The 24,937-nt window shown below is 32.7% G+C and overlaps 1 protein-coding gene across 2 annotated transcripts in view; it reads right to left on the reverse strand.

Annotated features, from left to right (window-relative positions):
• The window catches only part of Ncapg (non-SMC condensin I complex subunit G), a 44,438-nt gene that overhangs the window by 16,992 nt on the left and 2,509 nt on the right, over positions 1 to 24,937 (reverse strand). For both annotated transcript variants that reach the window (XM_047567461.1, XM_047567462.1), the window contains exons 4-13: positions 20,764 to 20,909; positions 20,266 to 20,350; positions 19,127 to 19,319; positions 18,593 to 18,742; positions 14,844 to 14,984; positions 13,644 to 13,767; positions 12,449 to 12,538; positions 11,943 to 12,122; positions 9,140 to 9,250; positions 6,386 to 6,505 (exon numbers count right to left, since the gene is read on the reverse strand). In XM_047567461.1, the coding sequence (XP_047423417.1) occupies positions 6,386 to 6,505; positions 9,140 to 9,250; positions 11,943 to 12,122; positions 12,449 to 12,538; positions 13,644 to 13,767; positions 14,844 to 14,984; positions 18,593 to 18,742; positions 19,127 to 19,319; positions 20,266 to 20,350; positions 20,764 to 20,909 (1,340 nt within the window). The remainder of the gene's footprint in view (positions 1 to 6,385; positions 6,506 to 9,139; positions 9,251 to 11,942; positions 12,123 to 12,448; positions 12,539 to 13,643; positions 13,768 to 14,843; positions 14,985 to 18,592; positions 18,743 to 19,126; positions 19,320 to 20,265; positions 20,351 to 20,763; positions 20,910 to 24,937) is intronic.

Here is a 24,937-nt window from a genome sequence, read left to right on the forward strand (position 1 = left end):
AAATACTTTTATAGAGACAAATAATTGAATATATTCATAGGTAAACAACCCCTCTGAGGAACCTAATGAAAGCTAAAACTCATACTTCAAAATATAGAAAACATATAAAAAATTTCAGTTTTCTGCAGTTGAATCTGATCTTATTCACCAATATTTTTAATTTAAATTTTTTTTCAGACAAACATTAATAGCTAGATCCTGACAGAAGTTTAAAAATGGAAGTTGTTTAAACTAGACAGAGTACACTTTCATTCTTGAAGACTTTAATTTCATGACAAGCTTATTACTAACTTGTTTGATTTGAAAATCTATCAAAATTATGAAATGGCCTTGACAACATCTTTCATGACTTGATTTTGACAATTCCTGATCACTACAAGAAATTAAATAGGAAAAAACTGTATCAAGACTTCTAGAGGTCTCTTTGTCCTATAGAGAGGAGTTTGTACTGAAAAACTCAAGAAAACTCCTGGGATATCTTTGGCATTAAAGTCATATTGCATTTCTTCTGTCTGAAATGTCCAAGGCATTTATTATTGATGTTACACCAGCAAAAATGAAAAGGATTACAATTCCATATTTCAGTTTAAAGGTCAAATGAATTTAAATATCATCTGAATGCAGTTTCAAGATATATTCTTTGCACTAGAAAGTTTATATAAATTGTCTACCTCTAATCTATCAGTTCCAAATTGACTATAAGAATTTATAATGTTTAAGCATCATTCACAATAGCATAAAGGGAATCTTAATGAATGTTTTACCTATTTTTAGAGAACTACTTAGAAAGCTAGACATGAACGAACACTTCCCTATCAGATGTTCTAATAAGATTTTCTTTCTTCCACTTAAAAAAAAGTAATGACCAACAATCATTCTAACATTTCAAGGCCCATTTTCTAGAAACACAGGAAATGAAAGTAGAAAATTTACTGTTCTAATTATAGTCTACCCTGTATCTCATACAAGATTCTGAATTTGTCAGTTCAACAAACTTCACATTAAAAAAAAATATTGTACAGACTATTTTTGTCATTATTCCCTGAAAACATGCAGTATTAAAAATATTTAAATAGCATTTACATTGTACTAGTTATTATAAGTAATCTAGGGATGACTTAAAGTATACGGAAAGAAGTGCGGATTATACGCAAATAACTTCAGTCCAGGGACTTAAGAATCTGCATATTTGGATATTCGCAATGGTACTGGAACCAATTCTCTATGGATACCAAGGGATGACTATGTTAGGTAAAACTCCTTTGAAAATGTATAATTTTGTTTCCTGGGTAAATATTTAAAACCAATAAATTTCTCAATAAGAAATAATTTAAAAATTATTAGCAGAATCACTAATGTCAATACTTGCTGATATAAAAAGCAATGACTTTCCTTTTTTTTTTTTTTTTGACTTTCCTTTTCCTAGTTTAGAAAAGCTTCATCATTTTAAAGACAATATTGACAATCTATTTTTTCAAAGGAGGTTGATAATAATAGAAACTTTTCATGGATACTAACAGAATGAATGGGATGATAAACATAAGCAGAGGCACCAGGAATTTCATCAATGAATGTTAAAAAATTAATTGATTAGCTGTCAATTCCTTTGTAATTTTTCAGAAAGTTAAAAGAAAATATTGAAATTCATGAGGATTATTTTTTAAAAAAATGTTTTTAGTTGTTGATGAACTTTTATTTATTTATTTATATATGGTGCTGAGAATTGAACATGTGAGGCAAGCACTCTACCACTGAGCCAGAACCCCAGCCCATGGATTATTTTTTAACAAAAGTACAGCTTAATTTTTCTTCCTTTGATACAAAAGCCACAGGTCAGTTTGACCATTTCAAAGACACAAGGTTTTATGTTTTAGGGAAATTTCTTTACTGAGTTTAGCCTTGTAAAATAATCTTTTCATGAAAATTATGATCCATATTCTGCACATTATTTTCATACAAAGCTCTCCTTTGCTCCCTTTATTTAACTGTTCAGAAGCAATGTGCATCAAAATTTCTCATGGTTTTCTTACCCATTATAAACATATTATTCCACTGGCAACATCAGACTAGTGGAGGTTGAAGAGGTATACTTTCAAGTTAAGCTAGGCCCAGATGTTAAAATCAAGGAGTTCAAGTCAAATTAATTCCGCTGGTATAACTGATTCCATCACCTCCTACATACTCAAGAGTATCACTCCAGCAACTACCCCAATCCCATATTACCAACTTCTTCCTTTCAATGCAGTTATTCTTCCTAGTACACAACATGCTCTAGGTTTCCGCATTCTAAAAAAAAAAAAAAATTAAAACCAAAAATGTTCCTCTTCCCCCAATAACTTCTCTTGCTACCACCCTATTTCTATTACTACCAACTAGAAAAACAAACAAACAAAAACCTTAAAGGAGACTCAAATCTCTGCTTCTGCACACTCCAATCAGTTTTTGCTCTCCACATAAATTACTTCAGAAAAGTCACTAAACACTTCATTTCTTACCAGAAATGGTCACTTATGAATCCTCACCACCCATTAGTAGCACTGGACAGCTGGGTCTCCCCTCATTAAAATATTATCATTACTTACCTTCTAAGACATCACCCCGTCTCTATACTATTGATTTCACCATAGTCTCTTCTGATTCCTCTTTATATCTCCTCTAGTTTTAAATGTTGCCTAAACTGTAGGGCACTCAAAGTTGAGACCTCTTCTCAATCTATACTCTTTCCTCAGGTAACATGCAATCTCTAGGCACTGAAAGCATTCAGACACCATTAATAGAAAAGAGACTTCCAGACTCATTGGCCAACCTGGACAACTCCTTTACACTTGGAACTCACATATAAATGCCTATTTGGTATATTCACTTGTATCTCAAATTCCAAATTTAATCATATCTAATACAGAACAGTTTTTATTTCATCCAACTGCCATAGAACCTGTTTCTCCTTCTTCAAAGCAAAGGAAACAATCAATAACGTGAAGAGAGAGCCTACACGAAGGGAGAAAATATTTACCATATGCAACTCAGATAGAGCATTAATCTCCAGAATCTATAAAGAACTCAAATAAACACCAAAAAACCAAATAACCCAATCAATAAATTGGCTTAGGAACTAAACAGACACTTCACAGAAGAAAAAATATAACTGATCAACAAATATATGAAAAAATGTTCAACTTCTCTAGCAACTACAGAAATGCAAATCAAAACTACATCTCACTCTAGTCAGAATGACAATCATCAAGAATATAAGCAACAATAAGTATTGGCAAGGATGTGGGGAAAAAGGTACACTCATACATGGCTGATGGGACTGCAAACTGGTGCAACCACTATGGAAAGTAATATGGAGATTCCTCAGAAAACTTGGAATGGAACTATTATTTGACCCATTTATCCCACTCCTCAGTTTATATCCAAAGGACTTAAATTCACGATACTATAGTGACACAGTCACATCAATGTTTATAGCAACTCAATTCATAATAGCTAAACTATGGAACCAACCTAGATGCCCTTCAACAGATGAATGGATAAAGAAATTGTGGTATATATACAAATATAATTACTTAGCCTTAAAGAAGAATGAAATTGTGGCATTTTCCAGTAAATGAATGGCACTGGAGAATATTATGGTAAGCAAAATAAGCCAGTCCCAAAGAACCAAAGGCTGAATGTTTTCTCTGATATGTGTGGATGCTAATTCACAGTAAGGGTTGGGAAGAATAGAAGTACTTTGGATTAGACAGAGGGAAGTGAAGGGAGGGTAGGGTTATGTGGGTAGGAATAACAGAATGAAATGGACATTAATACCCTATGTGCATATATCATGTACAACTAGAAGAATGAGAAGTTATATTCCATTTATGTATGATGTGTCAAAATGCATTCTACGGTTATGTATAACTAATTAGGAAATTAAAAATGTATAAAAAAGGAAAAACAACAAAGAAAAAAAAAAAAAAAAAACCCTGCTTCTGTTTTCTCCATCATAGGAAATGGTAATTTTGTCCTTCTAGTTATTCCAACCTAAATTCTTAGTTATCTTAGATCTCTTTTTTTACATGCCACATCTGATACATCAGTAAATCCCACAGACTATTTTCAATCTTAGACTTTCATCTGTAATAGTTAATTTTAGGTCAATTTGACTAAATTATGGATTACTTACAGAAGTGATAAAGGATTACTTCTAGATTAGGGGTTACCCAGAGAACTGGTAAAAGATCATTTCAGGTTATGTCTGTGAGAGTGTTCCCAGGAAAGACTGGCATGTGAGTAAATGGACTAATTGGGGGAAGATCGGTTCTTAATGTGGGGAGACACCATTCAATTAGCTGTAGGCCCAGATAGAACAAAAAGGGGCTTTCCTCTTTCTGCTGGAACTGGGATATACTCCTCTCTGTACTTGCATGTCAGAATTCCAGACTCTTCAGGTCTTGGACTCCGGGTCTTAATGCCAGCAGCCCCACAGGTTCTGTCTTTGGTTTCAGATCAATAGTTACGTGGGGTTTTAGTCAGCCTTTTGGCTTCTGTGACTAAAAGACCCCACCAGAACAACTGTAGAGAAGGAAATGTTTATTTGAGCTTTAACTATTTTTTTTTTTTTCGCGGTGCTGGGGATCGAACCCAGGGCCTTGTGCTTGCAAGGCAAGCACTCTACCGACTGAGCTATCTCCCCAGCCCGGAAATGTTTATTTGAGGGATCACAGTTTCAAAGTCTCCGTCCATAAGAGGCCAGCTCCATTCCTCTAGGCTCAAGGTGAGGCAGGACATCATGGCGGAAGAGTGTAGCAGAGGGAAACAGCTCACAAAACAATCAGAAAGCAGAAGAGACTACTCACCAGATACAAAATATATACCCCATAGCCACACCCCCAATGAATCACTTCCTCCAGCCACACTCCACCTACCTCCAGTTACCACTCAGTTAATCCCTTCAGGGATTAATGTACTGATTAGGCTAAGGACATAACCCAATCATTTCTCCTCCAAAGTTTCATGCACTGTCTCACATATGAACTTTGGGGAACACCACATCTAAACCATAACACATGGGCTTCCCTGGTTCCCAGGCCTTCAGACGTGGTCTACCACACTAGCAGCATCCAGGGTCCAGTTTGCAGACCACCTGACATGGGGCTTTGCAGCCTGCATAATCAAGTAAGCCAATTCCCCTAATAACTCCCCTCATATCTATCTATACAAGTATAATATATGCATATATACATATATACATATGTATGTTATCGGGTTTATATCTCTGAAGAGTCCTAGCTAATACACCACCCTTCTCACAAATACAAACAACCATAACCCTCATCCCAGCCATGTCTTTCCTGGATTACTGAATTTCTTCCTTATTAGTGTCCCTGCTTCTGTAATTGTACCTCTGTAGTTCATTCTAAGGATATAAAAACTATGACCCACAGGTCAAATCTAGCCTACCAACTGATTTTGTACCGTATACAAGTTATAAATAGTTGAGTTTCAGTGCCCATAAATAAAGTTTTACTGGACGGACTACAGTCACACTCATTCATTTATGTAACACCCATGACTGTCTTCCCACTACAACAGAAGAGATGAGTGGTTGAAACAGAATTTATGGTTCAAAAGGTCTAAACTACTTATTCTTTGGCCCTTTATAGGAAAGGTGTGCAACCCTTCCTTGGTCTACACCACAACATACCCAGTCAGATCACAATATTCTATTCAAAGTCCTCCAAGTTTTTCCTACTTTATTTACAGTGGAAGCTGACATCTTTATAGTTCATATATTCCTATAAGAGACAGGCATCCTGCAAACTCTTCCCTAGTATTCTCCACTTTGCTCAGTCTTTCCAGCCATATGCCCTCCTCTTCCTCAAAGGTGCTAAGCAAAGTACTATTCCCAGCTATCCTCAGGTTCACTGTTTCAAATTCACTTTGGTACAGGCCCCATTTTTAGTGAGGCCTTCTTCAACTAAACTGTCCCTCTTCCTGTTCAGTCTTTGTTCCTTTCTCTGCATTATTTTCTTCGTCTGACATACTACACACTCGTTTATTTTTCAATGTTTGTTTCACCTTTCTAGAGTGTAAACTCTATTAATAACTTTTATCTTGTTTTATCTCACCACCTACCTTCGCATTTTTTTCTAAGCCTAGAACAGTGCAAGGAACTTAATATGCATTCAATATTTGATAAGTGATTAAGATTATCTTAAATTAACGTTTCATCTTTCTTCTACAAAGATGTTTCAATAAAAAGTCAAAGGACAAAAAGTAAGTCCCTATAGATTATCAACAATCATCATCAATCTTCAAAATGAATGAATTATTAGCCTTATTACCAGAGACAGAATATTTCAGGAAATGCAACAGAGATTTTGTCACAAAATCCTACCTGCAATAGTAACACAAAGTGTTTACTTGCAAAATCCTGATTCTGTAGTCCACAGCATCCCAAGCATAAAACAGCCAGATTTCTTATAATAGGATGGACACTTATTATTCCAGGAAGAATCTAAAACGAATTAGAAATAAAAATAATTTTGAACAATAATATATTAAAATCGTGGTCAAATGTAAATTTCCATGATTTTGTAAATCTACTTCATCATGGTCATATTGTCTATTACTCAAAGACATTTTTCAATTAAAAAAGAAAAAAAGGGGGGGAGCAAATACTAAACTAAAAAAGGAGAACACAGCCAGTGATTTTCCTGAAACACAGATGAACATGAAACATCTCCATTCCACCTGCTAAAAGTGACTCAATGGATTCCCAGTGCTCATAGAATAAGATACCACTCATTAGAACAACATACACCACCACTCAATGTGTAGTCTTTTCCCATCTCATATTATATCCTGCTACCCATTGTTAGTTTGTTCAAGTAACTTGATATTTTTTTTAGCAGTACTGGGGATCAAACCCAGGGACCGCACATGCAAACAAGTGCTCTACTACATTCCCACTCTCTTTTTTTTGATCCAAGGTCTTGCTCAGTTGCCCAGGCTGGCTTGAATTTGCAATCCTTCTGAATCAGGTTCAAGTGCTGGGATGTGCGCCACACCCAACTCAAGTGGTCTGATTTTGATGTTTCCTATTCAGAAATACAATGCAAGCTACAAATGGGAACCACACTGTCCTTTTAGTCATTCTAATAGACACATTAAAGTAAAAAGAAGCACATGAAACTAATTTTATATATTAATCTTATTCATTTACATTTAAAGTAAAAAGAAGCAGGTGAAAATAATTTTATATTTTAATCTTATTTATTTACATTTAACTCAATATAATCAAACTATTATCACTGCAATAGGTAATCAATAAAAAAACTTATTAATGAAATCAACTCACATTCATTTGTTTGTACTAAGTCTTTGAGAGCCAATTTTTAAAAAGTCCTTTTAGGATATCTTAATTTGAAGTAGGTTTTAATGACATGTGGCTAGTAGCTACTGCATTAAACAGTCTTCCCTCCCTTTTCCACAAAAATATCTAATCCAATTATGGTTGCTTATGACAACATAGCCCTTCTTCATAGCATATATCAAAGGCAATAGTGTCCACCCATGTATTTTATTGAACTGATATTCCCCTCTCTTGATCAGAAGAACCATAATGGCAGTCTCTAGATTATATATACCATGTATACTTTATTCCCAGCATTTACTAAAAGCACTCAATAAATATATACTAATATATACGAATAATCTATGACATTTTATTTAAAGCATATAAAATGTATAAATATAATTCTTTTATTCATAAACTATTCTTAGCCATAGATTGTCTATATAAAGTCATTATGACCATGCAATTTTATATTCTCTTCACCTAATACACACACACACACTCTTCGTATTTACTACTTCAATTTTAGAGTTAACTGTATCCCAGTATATCATTCTCTTATAATAGGACCAGATGTAAAGTACCCAAGCAGAGTTTAAAAGGCATCACTTTTCACTAAAGATATTGCTTCTCTAAAAATAAAACTAAATTTCAATGGTTGAAGTAGAATCCATTTTTTAATCATAAGCTCTAGACTACTGTCTACAGTATTTAGGAACTCATGATATCCCAAGGAAGGAATTACATTTTAGATCACATGACTGGCTATTTCTCACTAATCCCAAATGAAAATAATTTGAGAAGAATTCTTGAGAGTTTGGACATATTCAGAATTTGTTCTGGATGAGAAATGTCATTTAAAAAAAAAAAAAAAAAAAAAAGGAGAGAGAAAGGAAGACCTACACCTGCACTGTCTAATTCTGTGGCTTCTAGCCACGTATGGCTACAGGGGCACTTGAAGTGCAACTAGTCTGGCTTGAGATGTGCTGTAAGACTTAGTATGAAAACCAACATAAAATAGTTCAACAATTTTAACAGTAAGTAAATGATAATGTTTTGGATATATTTAATATATCCTAATATATTAAAATTAATTTCACCTGATTCATTTTACTTTCTTTAAATGTCATTATTAGAAAATTTGAAGTTATAAGGTTTCCACGATATTCCTATCACAAAGTACTACTATTGCTGAGTTTTTCAGTACTCGTGTCCTGATGTCTATACAATGGAGACTAACTATAAAGGGTTACTTTAAAAGTCCTTTAAATATAGTAATGAATGGCAGTACACAATGGCCCACATTTGTAGTCCCTGCCACTTGGGAGGCTAAGGCAGTGGGACTACTTGAGCCTAAGAATTCAAGGCCAGCCTGGGCAACAGAGCAAGACCCATTCAGAAAATAATAATAAATGAACTCCTTACACAGGGATCACACTGTAACCTTCTCAGTTTTTCTCTATACCAATATTCCAGCACTTAAAATATACTGATATGATCCAGTTATCTCCTCTTCTTACTCAAATAATGAATATATTCTGCATATCTTTCCAATATGAAATCATTTTTATCAAATCTTTCAAAAAATTATTACTTATGTACTAGGTCCTTCATACACATTCCCTTAGTTAATCCTCACAATATGAAATAGTCACTATAAACATTTTTTAACCATTTGTTTATCAGACACTTAAAATAGTAATCATTCAATCTTTTGAAACCTAATGAAAGTATTATTTACAAAATGAGGGGAAGGAAGGGATTAAAATAAAGTTTCAAAGTCCACCAACATACCAAAGATTCAATGATCCCATTCATGGTTGCACCTATACCAGTTGAAACGGACATCTGCTTCAATAGTTCATAACATAAAATAAGACACTTCTGTAGTGTTTCAGCATCATTCTAAAATAAAAGACAAAATATTCAGCATTACTAAGAATATCTGCCTATTCCTTAAATGTCTGCTTTCTCGGGACTTTACCTAAGGCATACTGCCATTCCATACACACTCCCTGGGTGATTTTATCCCATCATACACCTCCATTTGTCATCCATGAGATAGCTCAACTATTTTCTAAGTTTCAGATTTATATATATAAACTGCCATATTCTTGGATGTTCCACAGGCTCCTCAAATTCAACATGTACAAAAGGGAACTCATTATTACCCAAATCTCTCCTCCTGCTACACTCTTTCTTCGTGTCACCATTATATATGTAGCAGTCAAAAGCGAAAGACCAGGCTGGGGATATAGCTCAGTTGGTAGAGTGCTTGCCTCACAAGCACAAGGCCCTGGGTTCAAATCCCCAGCACCGCCAAAAAAAAAAAAAAAAAAAAAAAAAAAAAGCGAAAGACCGAGAATATACTTGATTCCCCTTCTTCCTGTTGTGAATTCCTAAATTCAAATATGTTGCTTTCTGTATCCAGTCATCTTGTTCACACTGCCACCATCTTAAGCCTACATCACTAAAACAGTCTTCCAACTGTTATACTTATTTCCTGAGTAATAATGATCATTCTAAGACAGAATACTCATCCTAGTACTTTAAGTAACAAATGTATTTTTTAATAAGGCACAAATTCTTTAATATTGTTTATTATATAAAGCCTTACATGTCCTGGCCCTCAATTTTCCCCCAGATTTATTTCTTACTTCTCCCTCAATTCTCTAATCATGTCAATCTGAAGTTTTAAAATAAAGTAGGTACTCTGTAACCTGTGGGCCATCACAAATCATCCCATCAAGGAGAGATAGCAGTGTTCATTAAAATTACAAATGTAGATCCACTCCTTAGATTTGAATCCTACCTCTACCATTACTATCAGTGTGACTTTGGGCAAATAAATTAATCTTTAAAAAATGAAGATAAAAATAGTACCAATCTCATAGGGTAACAGCAACAATCAAATGAATTCACATTTGTGAAGTACCTGAAGAAGTAACTAACAGAAAAAACATCCTTTAACTGTTCACTTAATATTTTCATTCAAATCTCAGGTTAAAACACTTCTTCCTCTGGGAAAGTCAATAAGCCTTTACCTGGATTAGATAGCTTTCCATTTTCCTGATCACAGCATCTATTTTGCCATGCTCTAATTGTACTATATTAGATTTATACCTGCCTTCCAAGTAGGACAACTAGACAAATAAATGGTCAAAGTCAACATTAAGAGATATTAATCATGACAGATCACTTTTGCTGATATTTTCCTAATTTGGACCTGTAGTTTATATTTTTCATATTGCATTTCAGAATTGCTTTAAATTTGCTTCCCAAGTTTATGGCCCATGATCCACAGAGTTTGCAAGAAAGAAAAAATGAAAGAAAGAAGCTACTAACTATGAAAATAAATTCAGTCATTCTCGCTGGACAAGTGAAGCATTGGAATGAGAATGTTCATGACTAGAGATATAACATCATGAATATAACTTAGCTTATGAAACCCTCTTATATAGTAGACATTCCGATTCAGTATTCTCCTTATGAAAGTACTATAATTAGCACTCCCTAAACCAAAAGTACAATAATAAATGCTCACTACAAAGGCAAGATCCTAAACAATATGAATTAAGTTAGAATCAAACTTAATAATTGATATCAATCTATCTTATGTTACAGTAAGTTTGTAAGGAAATAATTCATTTTAGAGACTAATTTATCAAACAACCAAGTTTTAAAAAATTGTTTAAAAAATTTTAAATGTTCTATCAAGATTAGTTTTTCATTAAAAATAACAAAGTTGCTTAGCTGTTTCCGAAAACATTTAGAGTAATTACACTTTAAAAAACAGGCACAATGGTGTACACCTGCAATCCCAACAACTGAGATGGCTAAAGCAGGAGGATTTTAAGTTTCAGGATAGTCTGGGCAACTTAGCAAGACCCTGTCTCAATAAAAAAAATGAAAAGAGCTAGGGATGTAGCTCAGTAGTAAAGTGACCCTGGTTCAAAACCCCATAGGAAGAAAATTTAAAAGAGTGATTAACATTTCAAAAAACACACATAACAGTATGGTTACCATTGAAATGCTTTTTTTCCGAGCAATAGAAAGGTTATCAGTCTTCCACAATAAGGGAAAAATGGACATATTTTCCTTTTTTTAATGACTTTTTAAAACCATGTGGGGGCAGTAAATAAATAAATAAAACTGAGACGTAGACCACAGGGTGACTTCTTTCTCTAGCAAGGAAGAAAGACTATATTTCAGAGATTAGCAAGACAAGGGAACAAAAAAATTCGTAGATATGATAATTAAAGTTAATTAAGGTCTTTCAAAGTCCAAAAATATGGTTGGGGTGTCCATCAGTGGTAGAACGCTTGCCTGACACCTGGCAGGCAGGCACTGGGTTCCATCCTGAGCACCACATAAAAATAAATAAATAAAGATACTGTGTCCATCTACAACTACAAAATATTTTTTTTAAATCTAAAAACAGAAACAAGAGAAACAAAAAAATTTTCCCCATTTTAGTTCATTTTGCTACTACCAATTTCTCCAAAGTGAACATATTCTGCCAGTTTTGTGAGATTAATAAAATAAGGGTTAGTTGAGATAATAACACCTGAGATTTAGTATGAAAAGTTATCTATACCTTCTCTATGTGAACTTCTTTAATTTCAAGTTGCTCAGTCTCTTTCAACAGGTTTTTTTTGACATCTTCTAATGCTTTTATTTCTTCTTTTAATTTTGATGCCTGATTAAAATCTTGTAAGGTAATGCAATTTTCCAAAGCTTCTTTTGCTTCAATAAGTTTAACTTTTATTTCGGCCATCTAGGGAAAAAAAAAAAATACTGATTGTGTCAACACTGAACAAAAATTATTAATATGAAAATCTATAGAAAACTTAAGGAGTATTATTTTAATATCTCAGTGACCCAGAACTTAAGCAATAAGACTTACAAACAGTTGTGATCTTTCTAAAACATGGATCAGCAAATCTCCAGACTCATAAAATCTGGTAACAGTGTAGATAGTTTTATAGTCTAATATGTAATGAATAATTTGACTTTGTGAACAACATCACAAAACCATACTACCAGAGGAATAGACTTGCACAACTACCTTACTCAAGTACTTCTTTAATTTAGAAAACTGACCTTGAGTTCTTTCTTTCTTGCATCAGATGGATCAACATTAACACCAACAGTTACAATAGGTGCCCGAATCTCTGAGATAATTTCTGTAACCTGATAAGTAAAATTATAATTTAGATTACAAGGTTTATGTATCAGCAAATGATGTCAAACTGCTACATAAAATTCCCAAGTATTATCTGTCATTTACTGAAAAACAGAGCAAAATATATAGGTAAAAGTTGTACACTTCCTGCTTGCTAGACAGTTTCAGGAAAAAAAAAAAAAAAAAAAAAAGACTGAATACATCTGACTAAAAAGTGAGGTTATTTGGAGGGAAATAGGCACACAGATATTAAAGATGAATTAACCCTCATATGGCATTTGAAAAACAGAAAAAATGAATTATGATGCCCATGATTAGAAACTATAAACTAAAATTGTGCCTCGAAGCTTCATCTCCTCTCTTGTTCAGCTCTATGGGAGTCAAATACAGAAAAGTAGAATATCCTTTTATTCTTCCACTGGGTAGACAATGCATAAATAATGACAACATAAACAAGGAGCCATTTGGACACTAGAGATGGCTGATTCAGGAAAAGGCTGCTTCCCAAATCTAAGTACTAAGGCAGATGCTAGAAGGAATTTAACCTGCAACTCAAATTACATCATTATATGAAAAGAATACAGGTCTGTCTCTTTTGACTAAGCCTGAAAAAAAAAAATGAAACTTTTGAAGACAGTATTATAAATAAAATTTATTTCCCTATTTACCAAGCACTTTATGAGTAGTATCTCATTAAACAATAAAGGTAGGTTTCATTATTATTTTACAGTTGAGTAAAAAAGCTGAGTAATTTGCCCAAAGACACAAAGTCAGAAGGTATCAGAGGTGTTTGAACCCAAGTATATGTGACTTGAGCCAACTCTTAGTACTCCTAGTACCTAGCACCTCATGGGCAAAACCTCATCCTACCTGTCATTTCCTCCCAAACCTATTCCACTTCAAACTAATTCAACACAGTAATAGACATACCAAAGGAGGAAGGTATTTTAAAAATGAGTATGTGTGAGAAAGTGAAAGAGGTAGATACATGGATTTTAAATCTTATTAGACAAAACTAAAACAAAGACAAAACAAAAAGTTCTAAAGAGAAATTGAAACACTGTCACTGACCAAAACCTCTTATCTTTATAAACAATGAGGAAAACCACTTACAATTTGTATTCTCTTATTGTCATCAATAATGATATGGAGAAGTCTCTCCACAAGAAAAGAAACAAGGGATATAGGAGTTGTGGGTAGAGTAAGAATCTCCTGCAAAATAGCCAGCAGTCGTTTCCTACAATCAAAAAGATCTATTTTAATTTAAATATCACTATGATAGAACACATTTTATCTCTAACATTTTGTTTACTTACATTTATCTGTTTTTTCACTTATGTTTATCACTATAGTTAAAAAAATCCATTATGTACAGACTAGGTAAAAAAAAAAATTAATATTCTGCAAAAAAAAAGAAAAAGTTTATAAACCACCCTATAATCTTTGGTAAATCAAAATAAAATGACTAAGTATTAACAGTGAACCACACCTTTTAGAAAGTATTACTACTAGCCCCCTCTAAAATAAATATATTTTTTTAAACTAAAACCTGAAATTGTACTAATTTAGTTGGAAGAAACTGAACTGGGTTTATTTACATACACACATACACACACACACACCCCATATGATCCACAGTGTCATTTTAGTTAATAGACTACATATATGATGGTGACCCCATCAGATTATAATGGAACTTAAAAAATGCCTAACGACATAGTAACCACAGTAATACGGCTCGGCATGATACTCTGTGGTGATGCTGGCATAAAAATAAAAACCCACTGCATTACCACTCATATAAAAGCATAGTACATACAATTCTGTACAGTTACAGTATGTAATAATAATAAATGAGTACGCTATTGGTTTATGTATTTACTCTACTATACTTTTCATTATTTTATAGTGTACTTCTACTTATTAAAAGAAAAACCCACTAAAAACAGTATGCCATTTTGTGTTAAGCTGGTGGCAGCCTCATGTCTTGTGTTTATTATAGTCTCTTGATTTCACCATAAAGCCACATCATGCAACTGATCAATACCATCTTGGTTTAGGTTCGTACACAGAATGATGTTTCAACATCAACAATATTTAACAACACATTTCTCAGAATGTTTCCTTTTGTTAAGGGACACATAACTATATGTGTATGTGTACATATACATATAGAAATATACGGAAAAGAAAACCAAAAACTTTTTATAACACTTTAGAGAGCTAGTATAAATATGTTCAATCATATTATAACAAGACCACAAGTTCAATATAGGAAATTAGAAGAGTAAATAGGAACAAGTATTAACATACCTTCCTCCTTCTTCATTGGTATCCAAAGATTTGATAATCAGAATCAATTGCTGACCTATGAACTCTTTTGTCATCAAATTTCCAATATAGGAAAAATCACCTCTCTGTTCTTCAGTCACTACTGGAATGCTCTGGATATAACTAAAACAAGCAGAATTAAAGTAAAATCTGGTGAACCAAAGAGAAGTTGATTCCCACCTTTAGGTCAGAAAAAGATCTTTGTCAATTAATATTATTCCAAATACATAAAGTTTATATCCATTTAATAATAATTAGACCACAGAGTAAATTGTTATTATAATGAACTTTGCAAACTTTTGATAGAGCCAAAGAATTAGAAAATGTATTTTCTACTACAAATATTCAAGTTCTGAATCTCTTGTCCAAAAATCCAATTAGTCATAAAGATCTAGTCTTTCCTCATCATGCCAAATTAATGATCGTTCTTTTGTTTAAAATAATAGTACTAATAATTACACAAGTAATCCATGAATGCAACTTTTAAAAAAATTTTTAAATGGACAATTTCATAAATGTATATTATATCCTTTCTTAGGGATCCTATCTCATCTCTGTAGTGTTCTTATTTCATTGTATGTACTACTAAACAAGCACCATTAACTACCTTTTATTCTTTTATCATTGCCCAAATGAAAGCCTTTCACAACCCTCACACCAAGATTATAGTCAACATCCTACCACAAAGGTCTCCCTTTCTTGTGGTCTGCCCCTGCCCCCTCCCAAAAAAGGCTACTTAAAAACAAAATTAAGATATTTATGTTTAGACAATTAGGTGACTTTCAGTTGCAAGTAATCTAGAAAGCTTGGTGAAAAACGTCATCTAAAAAATGTAAATTAAAGTGATGGAAAGCTAGAATAAAAATAAAAATAAAAATCAGTAGATCAACAGGTTACTATTTTCTGACAGACTAAAAAAATCCTTTACTTATACTCATTTTGGGAGTCCTCCCTACTTCTCCCCAGCTTAATGTAAAGTATCAGTAAATCCCAAATGTACACAATTTGCATAATTTATAGGATGACTGAGGGTATTCCTAAGAAAATTCAAATAGTTGTTTCATTAACAGATTAAAAATGTCAACTGCATAAATATAATTTAAAACTGATCCACCAATTTTAATTACCATGAAATCTTCTCTTTAACCATTTTTAAAAATATTCATTATAACAAAAAGGCTACTAAAGAAAGTCTTTTAAGCCTAAGAATATATATTTAAGGGAGTTTTCTGTAAATTGTATTGGTGTCTTTTTACTTTAATTTGAAAAGCCTGATTTAGTAATATTCCTGATTTCTCTTCATGCCTGTTTCTATACCTGAGTAATCCTATCGAATGATTCTGCCCCCAAAAGAAAATAATTTTATCTCTTAAACATTTTTTTTTTTTTAAAGTACTCAGGATTCAACCCAAGACACTTTACTGCTGAACTAAATCCCCAGTATTTCTTATTTTAAGACAAGGTCTCACTACATTGCTGAGGCTGGATTTGAACTTGTGATCCTCCTGCCACTTTCCCAAGTCATTGGGATTACAAGTGTGAGCCACTGGGCCCAGCTTTTCTTAAGCATTCTTCCAACAACCATTAAAACGTTTTTCTTAGTTTTCCTCTTTGTAAGTGAAGAAAAGTAGTTGGTTAAGGTTAAAGTTACTTATTTCAAACTCAGAGACTAGTGGCAAAGGAAATATAAAGAATCCAGAGCAATCAATCTCTGTACACATTGATTTTCATTAACTTCAAAAAAAAAAAAAAAAAAAAAAAAAAATCAATGGATTTCTGAAGCAATTCTTTAGGAAAGGTTTTTCCCACATACACTGTTATGCCATTTACATAGTTAACATTTCCTCATATTTTCTTGAATTTCCATTATCTTCTATAAGCATATCACTTTCACATTAACACATATTATTAAACTTTGCCTCAAACTCATCCTTTTTGGAAATATTTCAACATGGCCCAAACAGCATTACAGTAAATAATTAAATGTCAAAATCTGAAATAATTGTCATTAATACATTTATTAATTCAAATACATTTTTCATGTTAATATGAACTCAAGTTGTAAGTTTCCACATTGGTTCCAATGTAGATTATGAACTTAGCATGGGAAATTCAAAGACATTCATAGCTTTGCTCCCCATCTGATATGTAAGACCATTAGACATAAAAGCAGACAACTCTTTTCATACAAAGAAAATTCAGGCTCATGACTCATATTATTTAGAAGCTTTCAAATAAGGCATCCAAAGTATAAAGTCAAAAATCTATACACCAATATCTATAAATACATGTAACCGTTGGTCCCAACAATTCTACTTCAAAGAATTCTAGGAAGTAACCCCACAAGCCCTCAAATGTACATAAAAATTTACAAGGAACCTTAATGGACCTTTTGTTTTAATCAGTGAAAACGAGAAGCACCCTAAATATCCACCAACAGAGAAATAAATTAAATGCTACTACTGTACTATGGAACAATGAACTCCTGTCAAGCCTACAGACTTATATCCAGCAACATATAATGACTTTGGCTATCAATACTTGAAACAAACAGAAAACAGTGTATATATACATATATACACTATACACACACACACACATTTATAGAGCTATTCTGTGTGTGTGTGTGTGTGTGTGTGTGTTATATGGATTGAACCCAGAGATACTGTGTCACAGAGCTACATCCTCAGTCCTTTTTATATTTTATTTTGAGAGTTTCACTAGTTGCACAGGCTGGCCTCAAATGTGTGATCTTCCTATGTCAGTCTCTCAAATAACTGAGATTATGGTGTGAGCCAGTATACCAGGCTAGTGTGCTATATTAAAAAAAAAAAAAAAACTATATATACATTTATAGTAATATGTATAAACAAGGAGGTTTCAAAGTACATATCCCATATTGTTTAGCTGTTAACTCCAAGATCAATGCGATTGGGGAAGCAAAAAATAAAGGAAGAACTCAATATTTCTCTTATATGTACTCTAGCATTTGAATTTTTATAAGAATGTATATTTTATTTGTATAATTTTAAAGTGAAATGTATAGAAACAATTTATCCAAATAATTTAAGAAAAAAATTTTTAAACTTGAAAATCAAAAGCTACATGGTAAGTTTTTAATAAAACCGCCATAAAAATTCCACCCAGAGTTGAAAACTATGACCCATGCACCATAACCACTATGCTCTTTTTGTATATCTTATAAGCCAAGAACAATTTTTACATTTTTCAATTGTCATAAAATTTTTTAAATTTTTTACACATTGAATATTATATAAAATTCAATTTTAGTGTCCATAAAAGTCAGCAAAATTTTATCAGAAAATAGCCACACTCAGTCATTTATAAAATGTATTCAGCAGCTTTTGCATTACTGTGGCAGAGCTGAGTAATTGTGACAGGGAAGGTATAGCCCACAGGCAGGAAAATATTTACTATCTAGCACATAATAATAAGTTTACCAACCAATTTCAAAAAATAACACACCATTATCACCAACTTTATGGAGAAGTGTTCATAATTATGTCTTACTGGCTTTGAGGAAATAATCATAAACACTGACTTACTGACCAGCACAGGATATTCTTCAGAAATACCTAATGTATATACCAATTTATCCCTACATGTCTGAAAAAGGGTTTTTAACTTACTCCCAATCAAGCATGACTTTGAAGAAAGGACTACAACTTGACACACAAACACAGTACAAACCAAAAGAAAAAAAAATTTACCTCAGTAGATATTCTGCATATATTACAGGTTCTGGCAAAATCTGCTCTAAAAATTCTTCACCTTCATCCTCTTTTAATTTCAAATACTCACAAAGAGCACGCCAATACAAAGCTATCTCAGGAGTTAATGTTTCCACTGGAATCAATTTCCTTCATTTAATAGGAAGAGAGTAAGAGAAAGCATGATCTTTACACATCTAGTTAAAATTTTGGATAAAAGTTGAAATAAAAAGATTTGATTTATAACCACCATTCTTTTAACGATATTATAAACTTACCATACAAATGAACACACATACAATAGGGATGCATGTTTTGGGATTTTCTCATGGTAGGCTAATGCAAAAATCAAAATATTAAAATGGGGGATCACAGCTAAAGTAAACATTCTACAATAAAGCAATGCATTCTTACACTACAGAGTGAAAAACTGGAAAAAAATGAAAGATATTAACATAAAGGAATAGGGAAGAAAAACTAATTTTAGTTGCAGAAGTTCACTAACACAATTCAAATAATGAATCCTTTATGTACCTGCCATCATTGTTTTTACAGATTCCCACCAGTTCACTGAGAGGAGTCACTGAAAATAAGGCATTGAGAACAGAGACTGCCACTTCAGAAGAATTTTCCACATCCAATCTATGAAGCAACTCCAAGATATTTCCTTCAGTGAAACGTAACCAGCCTTGGAGAAGATGCTTCTGCACTGCTTGTTTCACAGCATCTGTTGAATCATTTGAAACACAGGTAAACAAAGGCTCCCTCTAGCTTTCATTTCCTGTACTTCATCTGTTTTCATTAATTTCTATTAGTTAGACGTGATCACCAAGATATTTACCACACAAATAAAAATTAAAAGGAAGAACAAAGCATATTAAAGAAAATAAAAATGTAGTGATACTGTAAAAGTCATAATGATGCTCACTTCCAAATACAAGTGGAAAAGGTTCAGCACCAAATACCCAACTACTACCAGAGCCTACATAAAATCTTTGCATTCCCTCTCCCCTGAGCCAAATGGGCTTCAGGTATTAAGCCTATAATTGATAATATCTATCATTCTACTTATTGCCTGACTTCATCTATAACACAATTCTATTTTCAGTAGTGAGTCATAACAAACATACATCACTGCACAAACCTTTTTTCTTAGGTTTTAAGGCTATCCTATTGTCTTCCGACAATGTTGTCAAGCTAATTTGTTTTCTTGCTACAGTGAAATTATACTGTTTTGCCCTTCAGATGGGAGTTGGGAATTTTAAAACATCATTCCTATAAGTAGATTCTCCAGTTTAACACATAGGGGAGAGGGATATTCTACAGGCCTGATACACAGGCCAATATATGGTCTGTCAAGTATTTATATCAAAATACACAAATTTTAAGGAAGATAAAGGGCACAAAGAGATTCTAACTTCTGATATTAATTAGTCCCATAGACCTAAGTATAGTTTTTCCATCTGTAAAACACAGGAAGGTTGAAAGCTCTGCTCCTTCAAAATTCTAAGATCTTTAACTGTATGAAATGTTTTCTGTATAATCCACGAATTTTCACCAAGTTTATTGGAATGACAGGCTTACTCAACCTAATTTATAATACTTGTTTCCTAACCCCATTAGTCTGACTTCAAAATCTACCAAATTTTTGTATATAAAGATGTATATCTTACCTGATCTGTCATTAAGACCTTGTTGAAGTAGCATTACTCTCTGAGCAATGGACATTGCTCTCATGTGAACCTTTTCAGCTAAAACCTTAAAAAGGTAATAATGAAAAGATGATCATTAAACTCAACACATTTTATAAATTTTTTATCTAGTAATATAAATAATTCATCTTAGTAAGTTAACCAGAATCACCAAAAAAATTAATCTTAACACATTTAGTATAATAAAATTCTACCTAAATCATCTATACTCTCTATAATAATCATAGAAAAATCACTATTATGTGTTAAAAGTATTTTAAGAAAATGCCTTTTTAAAAAAAAAATTTTTTAGTTGTCAACTGACTTTTATTTTACTCATTTATATGTGATGCTGAGGATTGAACCTAGTGCCTCACACATGCTAGGCAAGTGCTCTTATCACTAAGCTACAACCCCTGCCCAGAAAATGCCTTCTCGTCTTTTAAGAATATGCCTACATAAAATGCTGAACATATTTACCTGATAAGCCAGCTTTCTGACAGCCTCTTTTACATCCTTGGTGCGCCCTACAATTTTTGGCAAAGTCTTCGCTGACGGTGCAATACATGATAACACTGCGCGCCTAACTTCTGGATTTGAATCATTTTCAATCAAAGTAGCATATGCTAAAAATAAATAGTACATTTGAGTACTAAAGAATTTAATGACAGTCTTATTTAAAATTTTTAATTACATATTTTAGTCTTATACACTTAATTTTTTTACTTCATTGAAACATTCTTTTTTATGCAACAATATTTCATAATTAAGAACAAAATACAAAATTGCCATTTAAAAATGTCATAATTCCCCCATAGACATTAAGATAAACCAAGCAAATATTGTATTTCTGATCAATAAAATTGATGATATAGCTATAGAAGTACTACATGGTCAAATGAAAATTATTCTTCATAAGCTCAGCAAAGCACTTTTTAAAAAATTATTTTACTTGTTCTAATTTGTTATACATGACAATAGAACACATACACACATTTTGTTAGATCATAAATGGAGTGTAATCTCTCACTTTTCTGATTATACATATTGTAAGATCACATAGGTCATGCAGTCATATATGTACATGAGGTAATATCTGTTTCACTCTACTATCATTCCTTCCCACATACCCCTTCCCTTCCCTTCACTCCCCTCTACCTAACATAAAGTAAATCTATTCTTCCCTAGACCTACCACTTATTGTGAATTAGCTTACGCATATCAGAGAAAACATTGGCCTTTGGTTTTGGGGGTTTGGCTTATTTCACTTAGGATGATATTCTCCAATTCCATCCATTTACCAAATGCCATAATTTCATTCCTCTTTAAAGTTGAGTAATATTCCATCATGTATTCATATTCCATATTTTCGTGATCCTTTTATCTGTTGAAAAGCATCTGAGTTGATTCCGTATTTTAGCTATGGTGATCTGAGCTTCTACAAACATTGATGTGGCTGTGTCACTGTAGTATGTTGATTTTAAGTCCTTTGGGCATATGCCAATGAGTGGGATAACTGAGTCAAATGGTGGTTCCTTTCCAAGTTTTCTGAGGAATTTCCATACTGCTTTCCATAATGGTTGCACCAATTTGCATTCCCACCAGCAGTGTATGAGTGTACCTTTTTCCCTATATTCTCACATTTATTGTTGCTTGTATTCCCAATAATTGCCATTTTGGATTGGATTGAGATGAAATCTTAAGAGTAGTTTGGATTTGCACTTCTCTGCTAGAAAAGTTGAACATTTTTTCATATGTTTGTTGATCAATTGTGTATCTTCTGTTAAGAGTCTGTTCAGTTCCTTAGCCCATTTATTGATTGGGTTTTTTTTTTTTTTTTTTTTTTTGGTGTTAAGGTTTTTATTTAAATATCCTAGAAATTAATGCTTTATCTTAGGTGCATGTGGTAAAGATTTTCTCCCAATCTGTAGGCTCTCTCTTCACATTATTGATTGTTTCCTTTGCTGAGAAGAAACTATTCAGTTTTGAGTCCATCCCACTTATTGATTCTGATTTAACTTCTTGTGTTTTAGGGGTCTTGTTAAGGAAATCAGGTCCTAGGTCAACATGGTGAAGATTTGGGCTTACTTTTTCTTCTAGTAGTTGCAGGGTTTCTGTTCTGGTGCCTAGGTGTTTGATCCACAGCAAGTTGAGTCTTGTGCATGGTGAGAGATAAGGGTTTAATTTCATTTTGTTACATGTTGCTTTCCATTTTTCTAAGCACTATTTGTTGAGTAGGCCATCTTTCCTCCAATGTTTTTGGCAGCTTTGTCTATTATGAGATACCTGTATTTATGTGGATTTGTCTCTGTCTTCTATTCTGTTATACACTTAATTTTAGCTGATGTTCTCCACCAACTTCCCTTCTAAGGACAGAATGAGATAGTAAATAGACTAGGTGTGTATGAAGACTAAAATTGAAAACAACCCTAAAAGTCAGGAGAAATTTTACTTTGTCAGGCAGTTTATTTTATACTGGTATGGTTTTATTAGGATCCATTATTTGATTTTTTTTTTTTTTTAAAGAATGCATGGTAAAAAATAACTTCTGGCTGTACCCACTAAAATAAAATCCATTTCCTATACTTAATTATATTTATTCCTGTACTTTTTACATTGTCCCCAGCTTTATTATCAAGTACATCTGAACTATCAAACATATGTTTTGCACAATATCATTACCCATATCATTTAACATCAAAAAAATGCCAAATACTACAAGCCATCAAAATTGATTACAAAACTGGTAACAGGGACAAAGTGAAAAGTTAAACACGAAAGTATCTAAAACATATCTAGCATATGTGGAAAAGTGAAACTGACAATTTTATGATTCTAGAGGTAAAAATTTTTTTAAAAAAATAAGGGATTAAAAAGTACAAATTATAACATATTATAATAATTATGACACTAGAATTTCTGCTAAATAAAAGACACCCAAAGAAAAGTGAAACAATGAGCTAAAACTGGAAGAAACATGCAAATCATATAATCTAAGGACTTCTTTTCAGAATATACAAAGAACTCCAAAAAATCAATTAAAATTGATGTTTTAAAGAAAAAACAAATAGTTTTTTAAAACACTGACAGGCATCATATAGATATAGTCATGAATATGTAGTAATGTTTTGGTCAATGATAGACTACAAGTATATATGACAGTGGTCCCAGAAGATTATAAAGGAGCTGAAAAATTCCAATCACCTAGTGACATCTTAGCTGTGTGTAATATCATATCACAATGCACTATTCATGTGTTTGTGGTGACAAATATAAACTAAGGAGCTGGGGCTATAGCTCAGTTGCAGAGTGCTTGCCTAGCATGTGTGAGGCACTAGGTTCAATCCTTAGCACCACATAAAAATAAACGAATAATAGAGGCATTCTGTCCATCTACAATAACAACAACAAAATTAAAATATATATATAAACTAATACGCTGTACTGCCATTTATATAAAAATAAAGTACATACATTTATGTACAGCATGTAATACATGATAATAAAACACTTGGTATTGGTCTATGTACTTTTTACACTTTTAACTGTTTAGAGTGTACTACTCCTACTACTAAAAAAATGTTTGTATAACAGTTATGCTCGCAGCAGCCCCATATAGCTCATGTTTAGCACATCTCTTGATTGCACCAAGAAACTACGGAGTGATTGACCTATAGTATCTAGTTTGTGCAAGTACTCTCTGTGATGTTCACACAACAACAAAATCATCCTAAGAACACAAAATGTATTCCCAACCTTAAGTGACACATGACTATAACTGGCTGCTAAATATATGACAACATGAGCAATAGTGGGATACACACACACACACACACACACACACCCATACACCATCACAACCACATTTTAAAACTGATATTACTAACTACTGGAGAGGATATGGATCAATGAACACTTTCATGCCCTATTACTAGAAATATTAATTGGTAAATCACTTTGTAGAGTACTCATACCTTATCTAATAAAACTGAGCACATATATTCCAAGTCCATCACTAGGCATATACCTTATAAAAACCCTTGAACATACATACTAGAAGCTATGTAATTAAGAAAGTTCATAATAACACTGTTTTTAAAAGCAAAATAATTGGAAACAATTAAAGAATACATTAACGTTAGAAATAAAAAACTATTAAATCCATACAACAGAATGCTATATAATGCATCAAAAAAAAAGGTAGTATGTATGAACACTAAAATTAAAAATAAATTTGAAAGAAAAAAATTAGAAAAATATAGTATGGGGCTGGAGTTGAGGCTCAATGGTAGAGCACTTGCCTGGCATGCGTGAGGCCCTGGGTTTGATCTTCAGCACCTCATACAAATAAATTAATTAAATAAAAGATCCACTGACAACTAAAAAAAATAATTTTATATATATATATATATATATATATATATATAGTATGTTTCACACAAAATAACACAAGAGACATAGCTGATTATGTATTTTAATTAAATATTAATTTTTTTTTTCAAAAGAGCAAGAATAATTACTTCTCATGGACAGGGATACAGTTGTGAGACATAGGCATGCTTCCAAAGCACTGATAATGTTCTAATTTTTTTTTAATTGGGTGGTTGCTACTTGGGTGTTCTACTCTTCCATATATTTTTTTCCATAATAAAAA

This window comes from Sciurus carolinensis, chromosome 10 (assembly GCF_902686445.1).
Source record: "Sciurus carolinensis chromosome 10, mSciCar1.2, whole genome shotgun sequence".
NCBI lineage: Eukaryota > Metazoa > Chordata > Mammalia > Rodentia > Sciuridae > Sciurus > Sciurus carolinensis.